At 39.8% G+C, this 14679-nt stretch overlaps 1 protein-coding gene across 2 annotated transcripts in view; it reads left to right on the top strand.

Moving 5' to 3' along the window:
• The window catches only part of ZNF410 (zinc finger protein 410), a 40599-nt gene that overhangs the window by 12976 nt on the left and 12944 nt on the right, over positions 1-14679 (top strand). For both annotated transcript variants that reach the window (XM_028097447.2, XM_028097455.2), the window contains 5 exons: positions 83-218; positions 3215-3433; positions 4629-4820; positions 10305-10455; positions 11062-11243. In XM_028097447.2, the coding sequence (XP_027953248.1) occupies positions 83-218; positions 3215-3433; positions 4629-4820; positions 10305-10455; positions 11062-11243 (880 nt within the window). The remainder of the gene's footprint in view (positions 1-82; positions 219-3214; positions 3434-4628; positions 4821-10304; positions 10456-11061; positions 11244-14679) is intronic.

Genomic DNA, 14679 nt, shown 5'->3' with positions numbered 1-14679 from the left:
TAAGTTCAGAGGTTTAGATTCATTCCTAACAACTTGTATTTTTCAATATTGTCTCTTCCTCCTCTCCCCCCCAACCCCCCAGCTCCTGGTACAGTTTGTTCAGAATACGTCCATCCCATTGGGACAGGGGCTAGTAGAATCAGAAGCTAAAGACATTACTTGCTTATCCCTCCTTCCGGTGACTGAGGCCTCAGAATGCAGTCGGCTAATGTTACCAGGTAAAAATTAAGATTAGAAGAAATAAGATAAGCAAGTTTTAAGAGCTTAGCCTCTTCTATCATACTGGTGGGATGGGATAAATGACTTTATAACTGACTTGTAGAAACTGTAAAAACTAGGAATCATGAAGAATAAGCAACCATAGGAGTTAACAAGTGCATTGGTAATTTAAGCCATAGTAATGGATAGGATCATTCATAAAATGTGAGAGTGAAAAGAAAAGACCAATGTGGAACTCCCTATTCAAGGTACAGGGTAAAGCAGGAGAGCCTATGAAGGAGGGAAAAAGGAAAGGCTAGAGCAGTAAGAGAAATACTGGTACAGAGTGCAGGCATGGAACTCAAGAGAATAGTCACTATGTCAGATGCTTCTAAGAGGCCCATGAGATAGGGACTGTCCCAATGAGATAGGGCCAACATTGTTGACGTTGGCAGGACCTGTTCCATGGAAAGGTAATGGAGAAGCCAGGTTGTAGAGGGTTGAGGTATCAGTGCAAGGTAAGTATAGTTGAAGAAGTAACCACACTTTCTCAAGACTCTCCTGCTATGGGAAGGAAAAAGAGAAGGACATAAAGTAGATGGCAGAATTCTTTTTTAAGATCAGAAATATTTGAGGATGGTTTTATGCTAAGAGGAAAGAGCCAGTTGGAGAGGTGCGAACAGAAAGAGTGGCTAATTAGGGGGGAGGCTCTAGGAGAGGTAGGAGGAACTAGAATGCTGATCATGAGTTGTGAGATTAACTTTGGATGGGGAGAAGGAGATCCTATTCCTTGACTGTTAGCAAGGAGAACATTATTTTTGGGTGCAATAAGTTTCTTTCTGGAAATTGGAATATTTAAAATTTGGAATTCTGATGTTAAATCGGGAGGGGAGGGTCACCACCTATTGGTGATTGGTGACAGCTTATAAAGTCTTCTAGTTACTGTTATCTAGTGATGTCCTGTTTCTTTGATTTTTTTTTTGAAGTGACTTTAAAATTTTTTTCAATGTTTAAAGATTCAAGAAGGACAGATACATTCAACCAACTAGTGTTGACTTAAGGTTTCCCTGTCTAGTTCCTAGCTTTCACACATCTTCTGTCGTTCAACTCCGATTTTTCTACTGGTACATTGGAGTTTTTCCAAATCCTTACGGATTTTCAATATATGTACATTTCCATGTGCAAATGAATTTTGATCTTCATTGGGCTTAAATTTTTCTCTCCCTATTTTAATTTGTTGAATAAATATTTTAACAATATTGAAATGAAAAGAAGAACAAAATCATCAATCTTCTTTTCTACATTAACTTTAGTTTTAATTTTGATTAAAAATATTTTATTTTATTTTATTTTTAAAAAGTTTTTGTTTATCACCCACTGTGGGGCTCAAACTCACAACCCCAAGATCAAGAGTCTCATGCTCTTTTGATCGAGCCTGCCAGGTACCCTGAGTAAAAATATTTTAGATAACCAATATCAGTAATAATAAGTGAAAACCCATGTACTCACCTCCCAGCTCATGAAACATAATATTACAAACACAAATGTATCTGCACATACATCCCTAACTTTATTCCCCTCCCTCTTAAATATGTGTGTATCATTCCATGCATGGCCGGTATGTTTTCTTTTTAGTTGGGATTTGTGATAGATACAGAAAAGTATAAAACCCTGTGCTTATACATCTCGAAGAATTATTATAAAGGAGATCCCCACCACCCAATCAAGAAGTAGAACCTTGCCAGCTCCCAAACCCCCATGGGTTCCTCCCGGATAAAGACAGCCTGTGTTCTTCATAGGTCACCGCTATCCTCAATTATTTGACCGATACTTGTTTCCCAAGTTTAACCACTGAGATCGAAGCAATGCAGTTTAATCTTAGGTGTTTTTAGACCTTGGAATCATATGAATGTATATTGTTGTACCTTTCTTATGTTACTCTGTAGTTGTGAGATTCATCCTTGTGTGTATAGCTGTGGTTGGTTTCATTGCCGTATAGCGTTCTGTTACATGAGTGTAACCACAGCTTCTTTATCCATGACACTGTTGATGAATATTTAGTTATTTTCCAGTGTTTTACTATTACAAACAGTACTGCTATGAAATTCATTAAAAACTTTTTGTGTATGATAAAATATACATAACTAAAGATTTGCCATTTAAACCAGTTAACCATTTTAATCACATAAACTTACAATTTAACCAGTTCTGTGACATTAAGTACATTCATATTGTACTATTTCATTAGACTTTGAAGTGGCAGTACTGTCTATCCCTAGGCTTCCACTTTCATTCCTATAATATCTGTTAACTTCCTTAAAAAAAGGAAAAAAATTATCTGCCTTTTATAAAGATGACTGAAACCCCTGAAAACATTGAGTGCTTTAGCACTGTAGTGCAATTCCTCGTTTTATTGCAAACGAAAACCTTTGGAAAGTCATTCCTTTCCTTAGAGTAAAGTCCTAGAGAGCAAGTCTTCTGAATTATTTCTTTACATTTTAGTGTAAACCTGGAAGTATAATGAAACATATTTATGATTCTATAAAATTTCAGTGATTTCTCAGGCTGTGGTTTTTTTCCCCCTAATGACTCAATAGAACTGTCACATACATGCTATAAAAATTAAAGGGAGGGATAATAAGAAAAATAATAATTTAAAATTTAGATCCTATTCTTGAGTTAGTATTCATTGTATAACTATATTTTTTGAGGGAAAAGTACTGATTTCTGACCTCAAAAGGACAAAGGCCTGTGATGTCCAAATGTGGATGGTGGGTTGGTTGGTTGGTTGGCACATCCAAATGTCAAATGAGTTTGTCCCTCACATTTTGGCTGACTCCCTTTAAAACTTAAAGTTATATCTCTGTTCTCTTCTGAGGGAAATTTTGTATTTGTAAAATAAAAAGGCTGCTGCTCCTAGAAGGGATGTGATAAGGGTGTTCGGTGCTGTGTATCAGAATGGTGAGCTCCGTGGAGAGAGGTGCCACATAAAGCCGTGGTCTTTTCCCTTTGCTAGATGATACTCCAAGTCATACAAACTCCTCCAAGGAGGTCCCTTCCTCGGCTGTGTTGAGAAGCCTTCAGGTGAATGTGGGCCCAGACGGAGAGGAGACGAGGGCTCAGACTGCACAGAAGTCCCCGGAGTTTTTGTCCACTCCAGAGTCTCCCAGCTTGTTGCAAGATCTACAGCCAAGTGATAGCACTTCTTTTATTCTTCTTAACCTAACAAGAGCAGGTATTCTTTATCTTTTTCCGAACTCTGCTCATGGTTAAGAAAAAAACTGGGGAGGGGGCATATTTAACCCAATCATACTTAAAATGGAAAGAAGCCTTATTATTTATTTTAGAGAATTGGTATAGTCTGGTGATCAGTTGAATGTGTAGGGGGAGAAGGCAGACTTTAGGAAGAAGTTTCTTGTTTGGGAAATTGGGTTGTGCCATTCAGCAAGATAGTGAGCCCAAGAACAGGGTTGGGGGGGGGATGATTAGTTCCAGTACGTGCTTGTTGATGTTGGGATTTCAGAGGGACATTCATGAGGAGGTGTCCTTTAGAGAGTTAGAAACAGGAATCCAGAGTTCTAGAAATGTCTTGTGTGAAATAAGTTGTTTTGGTGCTTATCAGCATTCAGGAAATGTATGAAACAGTGAACATGAATTCTTTGATTCAGGAGCATAAACAGAAAAGAAGGCAAATCTGGACCCCTGGAAAAAACACATTTAAGAGGGGAATAACAGAAGAGTGGGGAGGAGCTGCCAGAGAGGGATAAAGAAAACAGAAGGAGAGTGCTATGCTAGAAGCCAAGAGAGGGAAAATGTCTTAAAGAAGAAAAGGTAGTAAATCATGCCAAATACCACAGGAAGGACTAGTGAGGTGAGGACTGGGGAGTGTATGTCTGGTGACGCGAGCAAGAGCAGTAGTTACTGAGGTAGTAGAGGTGGAGGCCAGGGTTCTAACCATGGTGGGGACTGGATGACAGTGAGAAAGTGGATATCTGAGTTAGAAGTTACGCTTGCAGGAAACTTGACTGTGAGACAGTAAATAGCTAGAGAAGTACTTGGCATTTTTCTCTTCTTTTTAAAAATAAAGATGGGCGAGACAGATTTAAAGGCTCTAAGGGGAGGTTGTAAGGTGGCCAGTAGAGAGGAATGGCTTGCAGATGGTGGAGAAATGACTGAAGGATAGGGTCAGGATACTAGCTTGCTTGCCCTGGGGGGACAGCTTTGCCTCTGAAACCAGAGGAGGTAAGAAAGAGAAGCCTGTTGTCCGGGAGTGGAAAGGTGATAGATAACCTAGTGTGGTAGGAGAACAGAAGCTTGAGGTGAGAGGTGAAAATCTGGAATAGCTGATACAGGCCATGAAGTATCCGAACCAGGGCCGATAGAAGGGCAACTTGTTGGGTAGCTTTCACATATCCTCTTGTTTCTTCCAGGTCTGGGCTCTTCAGCCGAGCACTTAGTATTTGTACAAGATGAGGCAGAAGATTCAGGGAATGATTTCCTCTCCAGTGAGAGCACGGACAGTAGCATCCCATGGTTCCTCCGGGTTCAGGAGCTGGCTCATGATAGTCTGATTGCTGCTACTCGCGCACAGCTGGCAAAGAATGCAAAAACCAGCAGCAATGGTGAGACCCCTGTGACGTTTTCACTTCCTGTATTCTCTGTGGGGATTTTGGCAATACAATGACCATATTTTGAGTTGACTGGAATCTGAGTTATTGGTGAGAGCAGGCAGCTAGAAATGTGTACACTGTTTGTCTTATTTTCTATGAAATAACTTAGCTATGCCAGATTCATGTGCAAAATCAACACTAGCATTCTCAATTGTCAGCTTTAAATAATGTACACAGCCCCTTTAAAGGGAAAACAAGATGTTATCTTGAATTGTTTTTATTGTACTGTTCCCTATACTTAGAGCTTTTATACCATTATAAAATCAAAACAGTATTACCAATTAATAGGAATAAAACTACAAAACCAGTGAGAATAAAGTTAATATTTTATTTTGACAGACGATGGTGTTTTGCTGAAACTGCCACTGCTGCCTTTTCTTTTGGAACCAGTTCATCATATGACCTTAAATATCCAAACAGTCTGTAGGGCTGTTTCTTTTGAGTTCAGCATGCCTGTACTAACTCTGTGCCACTTTTCTCTATCCAGTAGTTTTCAGATATAGTCCTTAAATCATCAGCATCACCAAGGAACATAGAAATACACATTCTCAGGCCTCATCCTACTGAACCAGAAACATGCGATCTTTTAGTAAGCCCTCTCAGTGGTTCCAATACATGTTAAAGCTTGAGGACCGTGACTGTAAGCCACCCCTAAACCAGTGCACAACCTTTGCTTATGTAACATGCCCTAATACTTTTTGTTTTAGAGCAGCTTCTATATTTTCTCTTTAATCTGTGACAATTAAGGTACTACAACAAATTATTAAGGTTAAGGTACACACTGTCATCACAAACCAAGCTTAAGCACTGAAATCTTATGTTGGTACATGGCTGTTTAGAGCTCATTTGGATGATCTAGAATATGCTTATGATTATTTTGTGATTACCATGCAAGTGAAAATAAAAAATTAAAAACTTTCACAAGGATCCGTGTGAATATTTCAGAATATTCCAGTTTTAGAAACATTAATCTAAATCTTTTCTACATAGAGAACTCCAGACTTCTTTTTTTTTAGGTTTTAATTTAAATTCCACTTAGTTAACATACAGCATAATATTAGTTTCAGGTGTACAATATAGTGATTCAACACCAGGTGGTCATCACAAGTGCAGTCCTTAATCCCCATCACCTATTTCATCCATCCCTCACCCACCTCCCCTCTGGTGACCATCAGTTGTTTTCTATTAGTAAGAGTCTGTTTCTTGGTTTGCCTCTCTTCTTGTTTCCCCTTTGCTCTTTTGTTTCTTAAATTCCACCTGTGAGGGGCACCTGGGTGGCTCAGTCATGAAGCGTCTGCCTTCGGCTCAGGTCATGATCCCAGGGTCCTAACCCCGCATTGGGTTCCCTGCTCCACGGGAAGCCTGCTTCTCCCTCTCCCACTCCCCCTGCCTGTGTTCCTTCTCTCACTGTGTCTCTCTCTCTCAAATAAATAAATAAAATCTTTAAAGAAAAAATTCCACCTGTGAGTGAGATCATCTGGTATTTGTCCTTCTCTGATGGACTTATTTCACGTAGCATAATAGTTTCTAGCTCCATCCATGTCACTGCAAAGAGAACTCCAGACTTTTTTTTTTTACTTTTCTACTTTTTTTATTAATTTTATTTTATTATGTTAATCACCATACATTACATCATTAGTTTTTGATGTAGTATTCCGTGATTCATTGTTTGTGTATAATACCCAGTGCTCCATGCAAAACTTGCCCTCTTTAATACCCATCACCAGGCTAACCCATCCCCCCCGCCAAAACCCTCAGTTTGTTTCTCAGAGTCATAGTCTCTCATGGTTCGTCTCCCCCTCCGATTCCCCCCTTCATTTTTCCCTTCCTACTATCTTCTTCTTTTTTTTTTTTTTAACATATAATGTATTATTTGTTTCAGAGGTACAGGTCTGTGATTCATCAGTCTTACACAGTTCACAGCACTCACCATAGCACACACTCTCCCCAATGTCCATCACCCAGCCCCCTCATTTCTCCCACCACCCCCCCACCACTCCAGTAACCCTCAGGTTGTTTCCTGAGATTAAGAGTCTCTTAGGGTTTGTCTCCTTCTCTGGTTTCATCTTGTTTCATTTTTTTCCTCCCTTCCCCTGTGATCCTCTGTCTTGTTTCTCAAACTCCTCCAATCAGTGAGATCATATGATACTTGTCTTTCTCTGATTGACTTATTTTGCTTAGCATAATACCCTCTAGTTCCTTCCATCCACGTCGTTGCAAATGGCAGGATTTCATTCCTTTTGATGGCTGCATAATATTCCATTGTATATATACACCACATCTTCTTTATCTATTCATCTGTTGATGGACATCTTGTCTCTTTCCATAGTTTGGCTATTGTGGATGTTGCTGCTATATACATTGGTGTGCACATACCCCTTTGGATCACTACATTTGTATCTTTGCGGTAAATACCCAGTAGTGCAATTGCTGGTCATATGGTAGCTCTATTTTCAGCTTTTTGAGGAACCTTCATACTGTTTTCCAGAGTGGCTGCACCAGCTTGCATTCCCACCAAGAGTGTAGGAGGGTTCCCCTTTCTCCACATGAGAACTCCAGACTTCTGTTAGTTTCAACATAATTAGTTCTGCTTTGACTACTGTAATGCTACTTAGAATGGCCAGTTTTACCATTTTGGGGAGGCTCTAAAGTTCAGATTCTTCCTGAGACGCTTTTGCTAATCTCTGGGTCCTGAAACCAGCAGCATCTCCTCATTGCATTAAGGAAGCAGTGCTGTATGGGCCAGGAAGAAGCTGGTGCAGTGAGGGAACCTTGGGCTTGGCCTCTGGAGACCTGGGATCCAGACCTGGTGCTGTCATTAACTCATCCTCTGCCTGGGGGACTTAACCTTCTTAGCTGCCGTTTTCTCCTGTTCAGAACACAGAGATCAAGTAGCTTACCTGATTGGGTTGTTTTGGAGATTTAAATAAGATTCTGTCTGGGAAATGCTTTATAATCAGCAAAGCATTGTGTGGATGTTTTTATTACTCTCAGAATATGTACCTTATTACCTAACAACTACCTCGTATACTTGAATATAAAGTGAGCCCAAATATTTGACAGTCTTCTATTTTATCAATGAGATGATTCCATAAAACCCTTTGAGGGGGTTAACTTAGATATATAAACCGTTAGGCATAGAGATAAAATTAAACACTGTGAGTGGTTTTTTGAAAATGTTATTATTTTGATTACACACACATTTTAAATCATGAAATATATTAATATTGCTTTTCACCCACTAACATAATGATTTTATTTGGTATTTAAATGCATCTTTAACATAAATATCTTTGTTGTTACTAAAGCCATTTTGTGAGTCCTGTAGCAGTTTCTCAGAGCACATCTTCACTTCTATCTAAGTTGATTGAAATACAGGTATATTTAAATTTTGTATATGATGCTTTATATTATAAGGGGTTAGCAAAGGGCCAGATAACCACCTGTTGTATAAATAAAGTTTTGTTGGAACACGGCATGCCCATTCATTAAAAATTGTCTGGGTGCTACAGTGGCAAAGTTGAGTTGTGACAGAGACTGTATGGTCCTCCAAGCCAAAAATACTTAGTATCTGGCCCTTTACAGAGTAAGTTTACTGACCCATACTATATATGATACTTTCACTGGAAATTTTATCCCAAATGCGAAGACCTCACATAACTGTGGGATCTTTAAAGTGTTTACAGTGTTATCCAATGTGCGCCATGTAAGGTGTTGAATTTCTTTGTCTTTCTTTTTTTTTGTGGGGGGAACCAGTTCATCAGATGATCTCTAAATATCCAAAACTATCATTGGTTGATGTCATTTTAAGCTAATCCGTCTTCTGCAAACAGTGCTTTGTGTTTTTAAGGGAGTAGTTTCATAAGGACTCAAATACAAGGCAATTCACTGTTTTCTGAGCAGTTTTTAAATTTCATGATTCTGTCAGTGTTCTCATTGTATCTACAACATTGAATGCACAAAGTCCCAAATGTCAGCAGTTTAAATTTCTGTATTAGGGTGGGATTTCTACTGATCTTTCATTAGAAATTAATTAGCTAAGCTCTGGAGTTGGGAAATTTCCTTTATGGTATATACAGTTTTGTACTGTTTAAAATGTACCTATGTGTGGCTATTTTTCAATTAAAAAAAAACTGGTACAATATTAAAGAAAAAAATTAATAGCAAAAGGCATCTTAGATTCTGCTCTGACCTTGGAGCAATTAGTTTTATGATTAGCATTTGATGACTTGTACAGCAAGGAAAATGTAGGACGGGAAGAGATTAAGATTAGTAGACGGGATGGAAACCTTGATCAACTGTCAGGTTCCAGGAAATGTGATGGGCACAACATTTATTGTCCCTATTCTTGGCTTTTGAGAGGGAAATTTGGAAATATAAATCTTATTCCTGAGGTATATGTAGTAGAAAGATACACTCCATGTGCTTGTAGCATAATTAAGTAGTCGTAAATATTTTTCTCTGTTGATATCCAACTATATCTTGAAGAAAATGAAAGAAAAGGAGTACGACCTGTGAATCTGGGATTTATATAAGCTTTAACTGATTGCACTTAAGTTTAAGGGAGGCACTGCACTACATGCTCCTTTTCTTCCTTCCTTTTGTTCTGTTGAACAAAAAACTTCATGTTATTTCTAGCTTTTATTTATTTATTTGAGAGAGAGAATGAGAGAGAGAGAGCACATGAGAGGGGAGAAGGTCAGAGGGAGAAGCAGACTCCCTGCTCAGCAGGGAGCCCAATGCGGAACTCGATCCCGGGACTCCAGGATCATGACCTGAGCCGAAGGCAGTCGCTTAACCAACTGAGCCACCCAGGCGCCCCTATTTCTAGCTTTTAAAAATGTGGTTAGATACTGTAAAATCAGCCAAGTTTTTGTGTTCTTAAAAAGAGAAGTGGCACAGGAAATTGGAAGGTTATTCTTATTCTCTAAAATGATAGAAACAGCCAAATTGACCTCAGAAGATAGAAATCTAAGAATGATCATTTACAAAAGAAATCACAACCATAAGCCCAGAACTAAGCCAGAATGGCTGCCCCTCCTAAAATAAATATAAGTTCAGTAATACCTGGAACAAGAAGCCATCTTTAGCATCCCACTCTGGGTGTTGACACATATGCTTCCTTGCCAATTTGTGTAGTACAGGATAGGTTTAACTCTCCTTTTTTATGTGAAACCATTGTGGACATTTCTTACATTTGCCAAAGAGGCCTGGTCTTGTGAAATGAAGCATGATGGCTTTGATAATTCTCTGGAGTAAGGGGATGGGAACAAATTGTGTGCTCAGTTGTTAGATGGGTATCAAGAGAACTAGGGAAGCTGAAGATAGATACCTGCTTATTGATCAGTAGAAGTAAAATATAGGAGCTTTAGTGTTTGAAACAAAGTACCTCAGCAGCTTCCTTCCCTGGATTACAAATATGTGACTGTGTTACAGGAGAAAATGTCCACCTCAGTTCTGGTGATGGGCAGCCCAAAGATTCTGGGCCCCTTCCTCAAGTGGAAAAGAAGCTCAAATGTACAGTTGAAGGCTGTGACCGGACATTTGTGTGGCCAGCTCATTTCAAGTACCATCTCAAAACGCATAGGTGAGCATATTTGAGGTTCCATACTTGGAGCTCAAGAATGTTGATGCTTCTGGAGCAGCTTGTCCCCCAGTTGACACATTAAAGGAAAGCAGACGCTCCAGTTCACTTGTGATTAAGATGTCTTTTGTTTTTTAATAGAAGGGTTTGCATTTTCTCATTTACCTCATTCTTCACAAATACTTAGTAAGACATTTGGCACCTAAGCGTCTTAGAACAAGAGTTCTGGAATCTCATTTTAAAATACAATTTCTTGGAAGACTTAAAAAAAATACATAAGCGTGGGTGTCACTCATAATCCTGTGAAATCACTTTTCAAGAAGTAAGGTATGGGGCACCTGGCCGGTGCAGTTGGTAGAGCATCCAACTCTTAATCTTGGGGTCGTGAGTTCAAGCCCCATGTTGGGCAGAGAGATTATTTTTAAAAAAGGGGGTGGGGAGTAAGGCCTGGGGCATCTCTGGTTTTAATAAACTTCAGATGATTCTGGTATATCCAGGTTTGGGGATTACTGTCTGCTTTGAGAGGCAATAGGAGCTTTGATCTGTCTTTTCTAGCAAAGAGCATTTTCAGGTATTGTTGCTTATGTGATTTTTTTTTTTTTCCTCCAGAAATGACCGCTCTTTCATCTGTCCTGCAGAAGGTTGTGGGAAAAGCTTCTATGTGCTGCAGAGGCTGAAGGTGCACATGAGGACCCATAATGGGGAGAAGCCCTTTATGTGCCCTGAGTCTAGCTGTGGTAAGCAATTCACTACAGCTGGAAATCTGAAGAACCACTTGCGCATCCATACAGGTGTGTGCAACCCCAATTTTCCTGTAAGCAGTCTACCTCTGGGCTCAGGGTTTGCTCTCCTGTCCTCAGGAAAGACTCTGCCGTGGGAATAGAAATGAAGGTTTAGGTTTGTTGCTAAAACTCTGAAGATGGGATTTCTTTTTTTCACATGCTTCATGTCACTTTTCAGTTAATTCACTAACATTTATTGACCTTTCACCTGTGTGTGAGGAATGGACAGTGTTGATTTCTGCCTGTAGGAGCCAAAAGTGCAGGAAGGGATATAAGACCTTCTCTGATAACAATGATATGCTGAGATATGGACAAAATCAGTATTTCCAAATATCTTCGAATGTTAGACGGTTGTAATTTTGATCAGTAATATTCATTGAATCACACAAACCATACAGAGCCTCTGCTAGCCTCTAAATGGGGTAAGGGGAGGGGGGAAATACAAAAGCTAAGATGAATCCCTGACTTTGAGGAGTTTGCTTTTTTGGTGGAGCCTCACGACCTGAGAAGCAGAATGGGAAAGTGATTTGATCTGGGTCAGATAGCGTATTAATATCACAGGAACAAAATAAAGATAACCTGACTCTCATTCTAAGAGTGTAAGGGTAACTTTCCACGCCACTTGGCCTAAAATGTGCTAAGTTTCTTGTCAGAGCTTAATCACTGAACCGAGACCAGTCTTAGGATGTGTAACTGTTCTTCCCTACTTTCTTGCCACTTTCTTTGTGTCTTCTTTCTTCTTGCATTGCTAAAATGATAGCAGGTACAATTAAAGGGCATTCAAAAGTGAACCCCAAGCTGAAGCCATATTTGTTCTAGGTATGTCCCTATGATTCCTGCTAGATTGACATCACCACTGGATATGTTTTAGGGCAGAATAGCTCTGTTCTCAGCTTTTTCCTGAGAGACTAAACTATACTTTCTCCAAGAAGCACTTTGAATAAAAAAACAAGAAAAACATCTAGCAGACTAGAGAAGGGAAGAAGTAGAGCTCACCGTGCCTTAGGGTTGGATTCATTAACCTCTTCATCCCCGTGCTGCTCGTCCCCTATGTAGATTGGATAAAACCGAACATCTTAAAATGCTTTCTTTTCCTGTGGAGTATGACCTTATTTTCTCTCCTCATTCTAGCTCCTGCTAGCTCTCCCTTGTGAATCTCCTAATTGCTCACCATTTCCAGAACTTGTCGTTTCTCCCGTTTCACTCAGTGTGTCTCTCGCCACAGTGTCAGGGCGCAGTGTAATCATTTCCCCCTGGATGCCTCACAGATCCCAGTCACCAGAATTCATATAATAATAAAAGTTAGCATTTATTGAGGCAATTTAGTATGTGTCACGTACATGTACATTGTCTCTTTTAATCCTCAAGGATACTTTATGAATTAGATACTGTATTTATTGGCGAGGAAATAGGGGATTAGAGAGTTAAACAACTTGCCCAATATTACACAGCTAGGAAATGGCGGCGTTGGGATTTGAATTCCGGTCAGACCCAAAAGCTCTTACAAGGATTTTGTTTTCAAATGCTGACAGCTCAGTTTATCTTAAATGTCAAAAGTGACCGCAGATCTTTATTAGTAGTGACAATGGTAATTAAAGCTACTGATTTCGGTGGCTTACCATGAGGGCTGACTATGTGCCAGACACTATGCTGAATATATTTAACTTGTGTCTCAATTCTCACAATAACCTTTTGAGATTGTATTATGTTAATTTAATTTTTTTTTAAGATTTATTTATTTTAGAGAGCACACTTGAGCGTTGGGGAGGGGCAGAGGGAGAGAAGCAGACTCCCTGCTGAGCAGCATGGGGTGGGGGTGGGGGGCCCTTGATCCCACCACTCTGAAATAATGATTTGAGCCAAAATCAAGAGTCAGATGCCCAACCCAGTGAGCCACCCAGGCACCCCGGAATTCCTCCCTTTTCTAAATACTTATAGCACTTTTCTGTGCAGGAATTTATATTAAAGTTATTTATTTATGTATTTATTTATTTATTTTTAAAGATTTATTTATTTATTTGAGAGAGAGAGAATGAGAGAGATAGAGAGCACGAGAGGGCAGAGGGTCAGAGGGAGAAGCAGACTCCCTGCCGAGCAGGGAGCCCCATGCGGGACTTGCTCCCGGGACTCCAGGATCATGACCTGAGCCGAAGGCAGTCACTTAACCAACTGAGCCACCCAGGCGCCCTAAAGTTATTTATGAATACATTTATCTCTCACACTAGTCTGTGACCCTCAGATAGGAATTGCCATCTCTGATTTTTTTTTTCACTTTTTATTTTGAAATAATTACAGTCTCATGAGAAGTTGTGAAAATAGCACAAAGAGTTATGTTGTGTGCTTTACCCAGCTTCCCCAAAAAGTGACATCCTCTGTAGCCACAGTACGATATCAAAACCAGAAGGTTAATAGTACTATCAGGTAGTCTACAGGCCTTATTTAGTTTTTACCATACATCTTTGATTTAAAATAACAATGTAATATTGTAGGGTGCCTGGGTGGCTCAGTTGGTTAAGCGACTGCCTTCAGGCTCAGGTTGTGATCCCGGGGTCCTGGGATTGAGTCCAGCATCGGGCTTCCCTTGCCCTGTGGGGAGCCTGCTTCTCCCTCTCCCTCTGCCTGCCACTCTCCCTGCTTGTGCTCTCTCTCTGTCAAATAAATAAAATCTTAAAAACAAAAAAACAAAAAAAACAGGGGTGCCTGGGTGGCTCAGTCGTTGAGCATCTGCCTTCGGCTCAGGTCATGATCCCAGGGTCCTGGGATTGAGCCCTGCATCAGGCTCCCTGCTCCACGGGAAGCCTGCTTCTCACTCTCCCACTCCCCCTGCTTTTGTTCCCTCTCTCACTGTGTCTTTCTCTGTCAAATAAATAATTAAAATCTTAAAAAAAAATTAAAATAAAAAAAACAATGTAATATCATAGACAATAAAACTTACAGAGAAGCACAAAGAAGAAAGGAAATCATCCATAATAGCACTAATCAGGTTGTAACTACTTTTAGCATATTGTTACAGAGTTTTCTTTGTACCTCTGACTGTATATCTGTTTTCATTTGTTTGCTTTAGACAGTGGGACTATGTAAAACCTTAAAATCTGTACTTTTTAGTGGATTTAGAAACTGAATCATAAAAAGAATTGATATAAAGTAAAAAATCCTGACAGCATATGCGATGTTAATCTTGATACCCTCAAAAGGGATGGGATCACTGAACAAGGTGGGTCAGTGTGGCTGGGGGTCAGCCCTTGAGCCAGGAAGGAGAAGGAAGTATGATGCTCAGAGGTAGCCACTCTAAAGAAGAGGGTAGGGCTGTCTGGTGGGCTCTTGGCTAGGAGACCATTGAGAGGTGACACTTACTGGATAGATAGCCCCACTGAAACTATATAGCCCGAATTCAAGAAATCTGAGCAAGTCATTGGAAACTGGATAGGTTAATGGAAAAAGAGAG

The sequence above is a fragment of the Eumetopias jubatus genome, unplaced genomic scaffold (genome assembly GCF_037043125.1).
Source record: "Eumetopias jubatus isolate StellerSeaLion01/CBP00866 unplaced genomic scaffold, mEumJub1_p1.0 scaffold_7, whole genome shotgun sequence".
Lineage (NCBI taxonomy): Eukaryota > Metazoa > Chordata > Mammalia > Carnivora > Otariidae > Eumetopias > Eumetopias jubatus.
The sequence above is the reverse complement of the archived record's forward strand: the minus strand, read 5'-3'. Positions and strand labels throughout refer to the sequence as shown.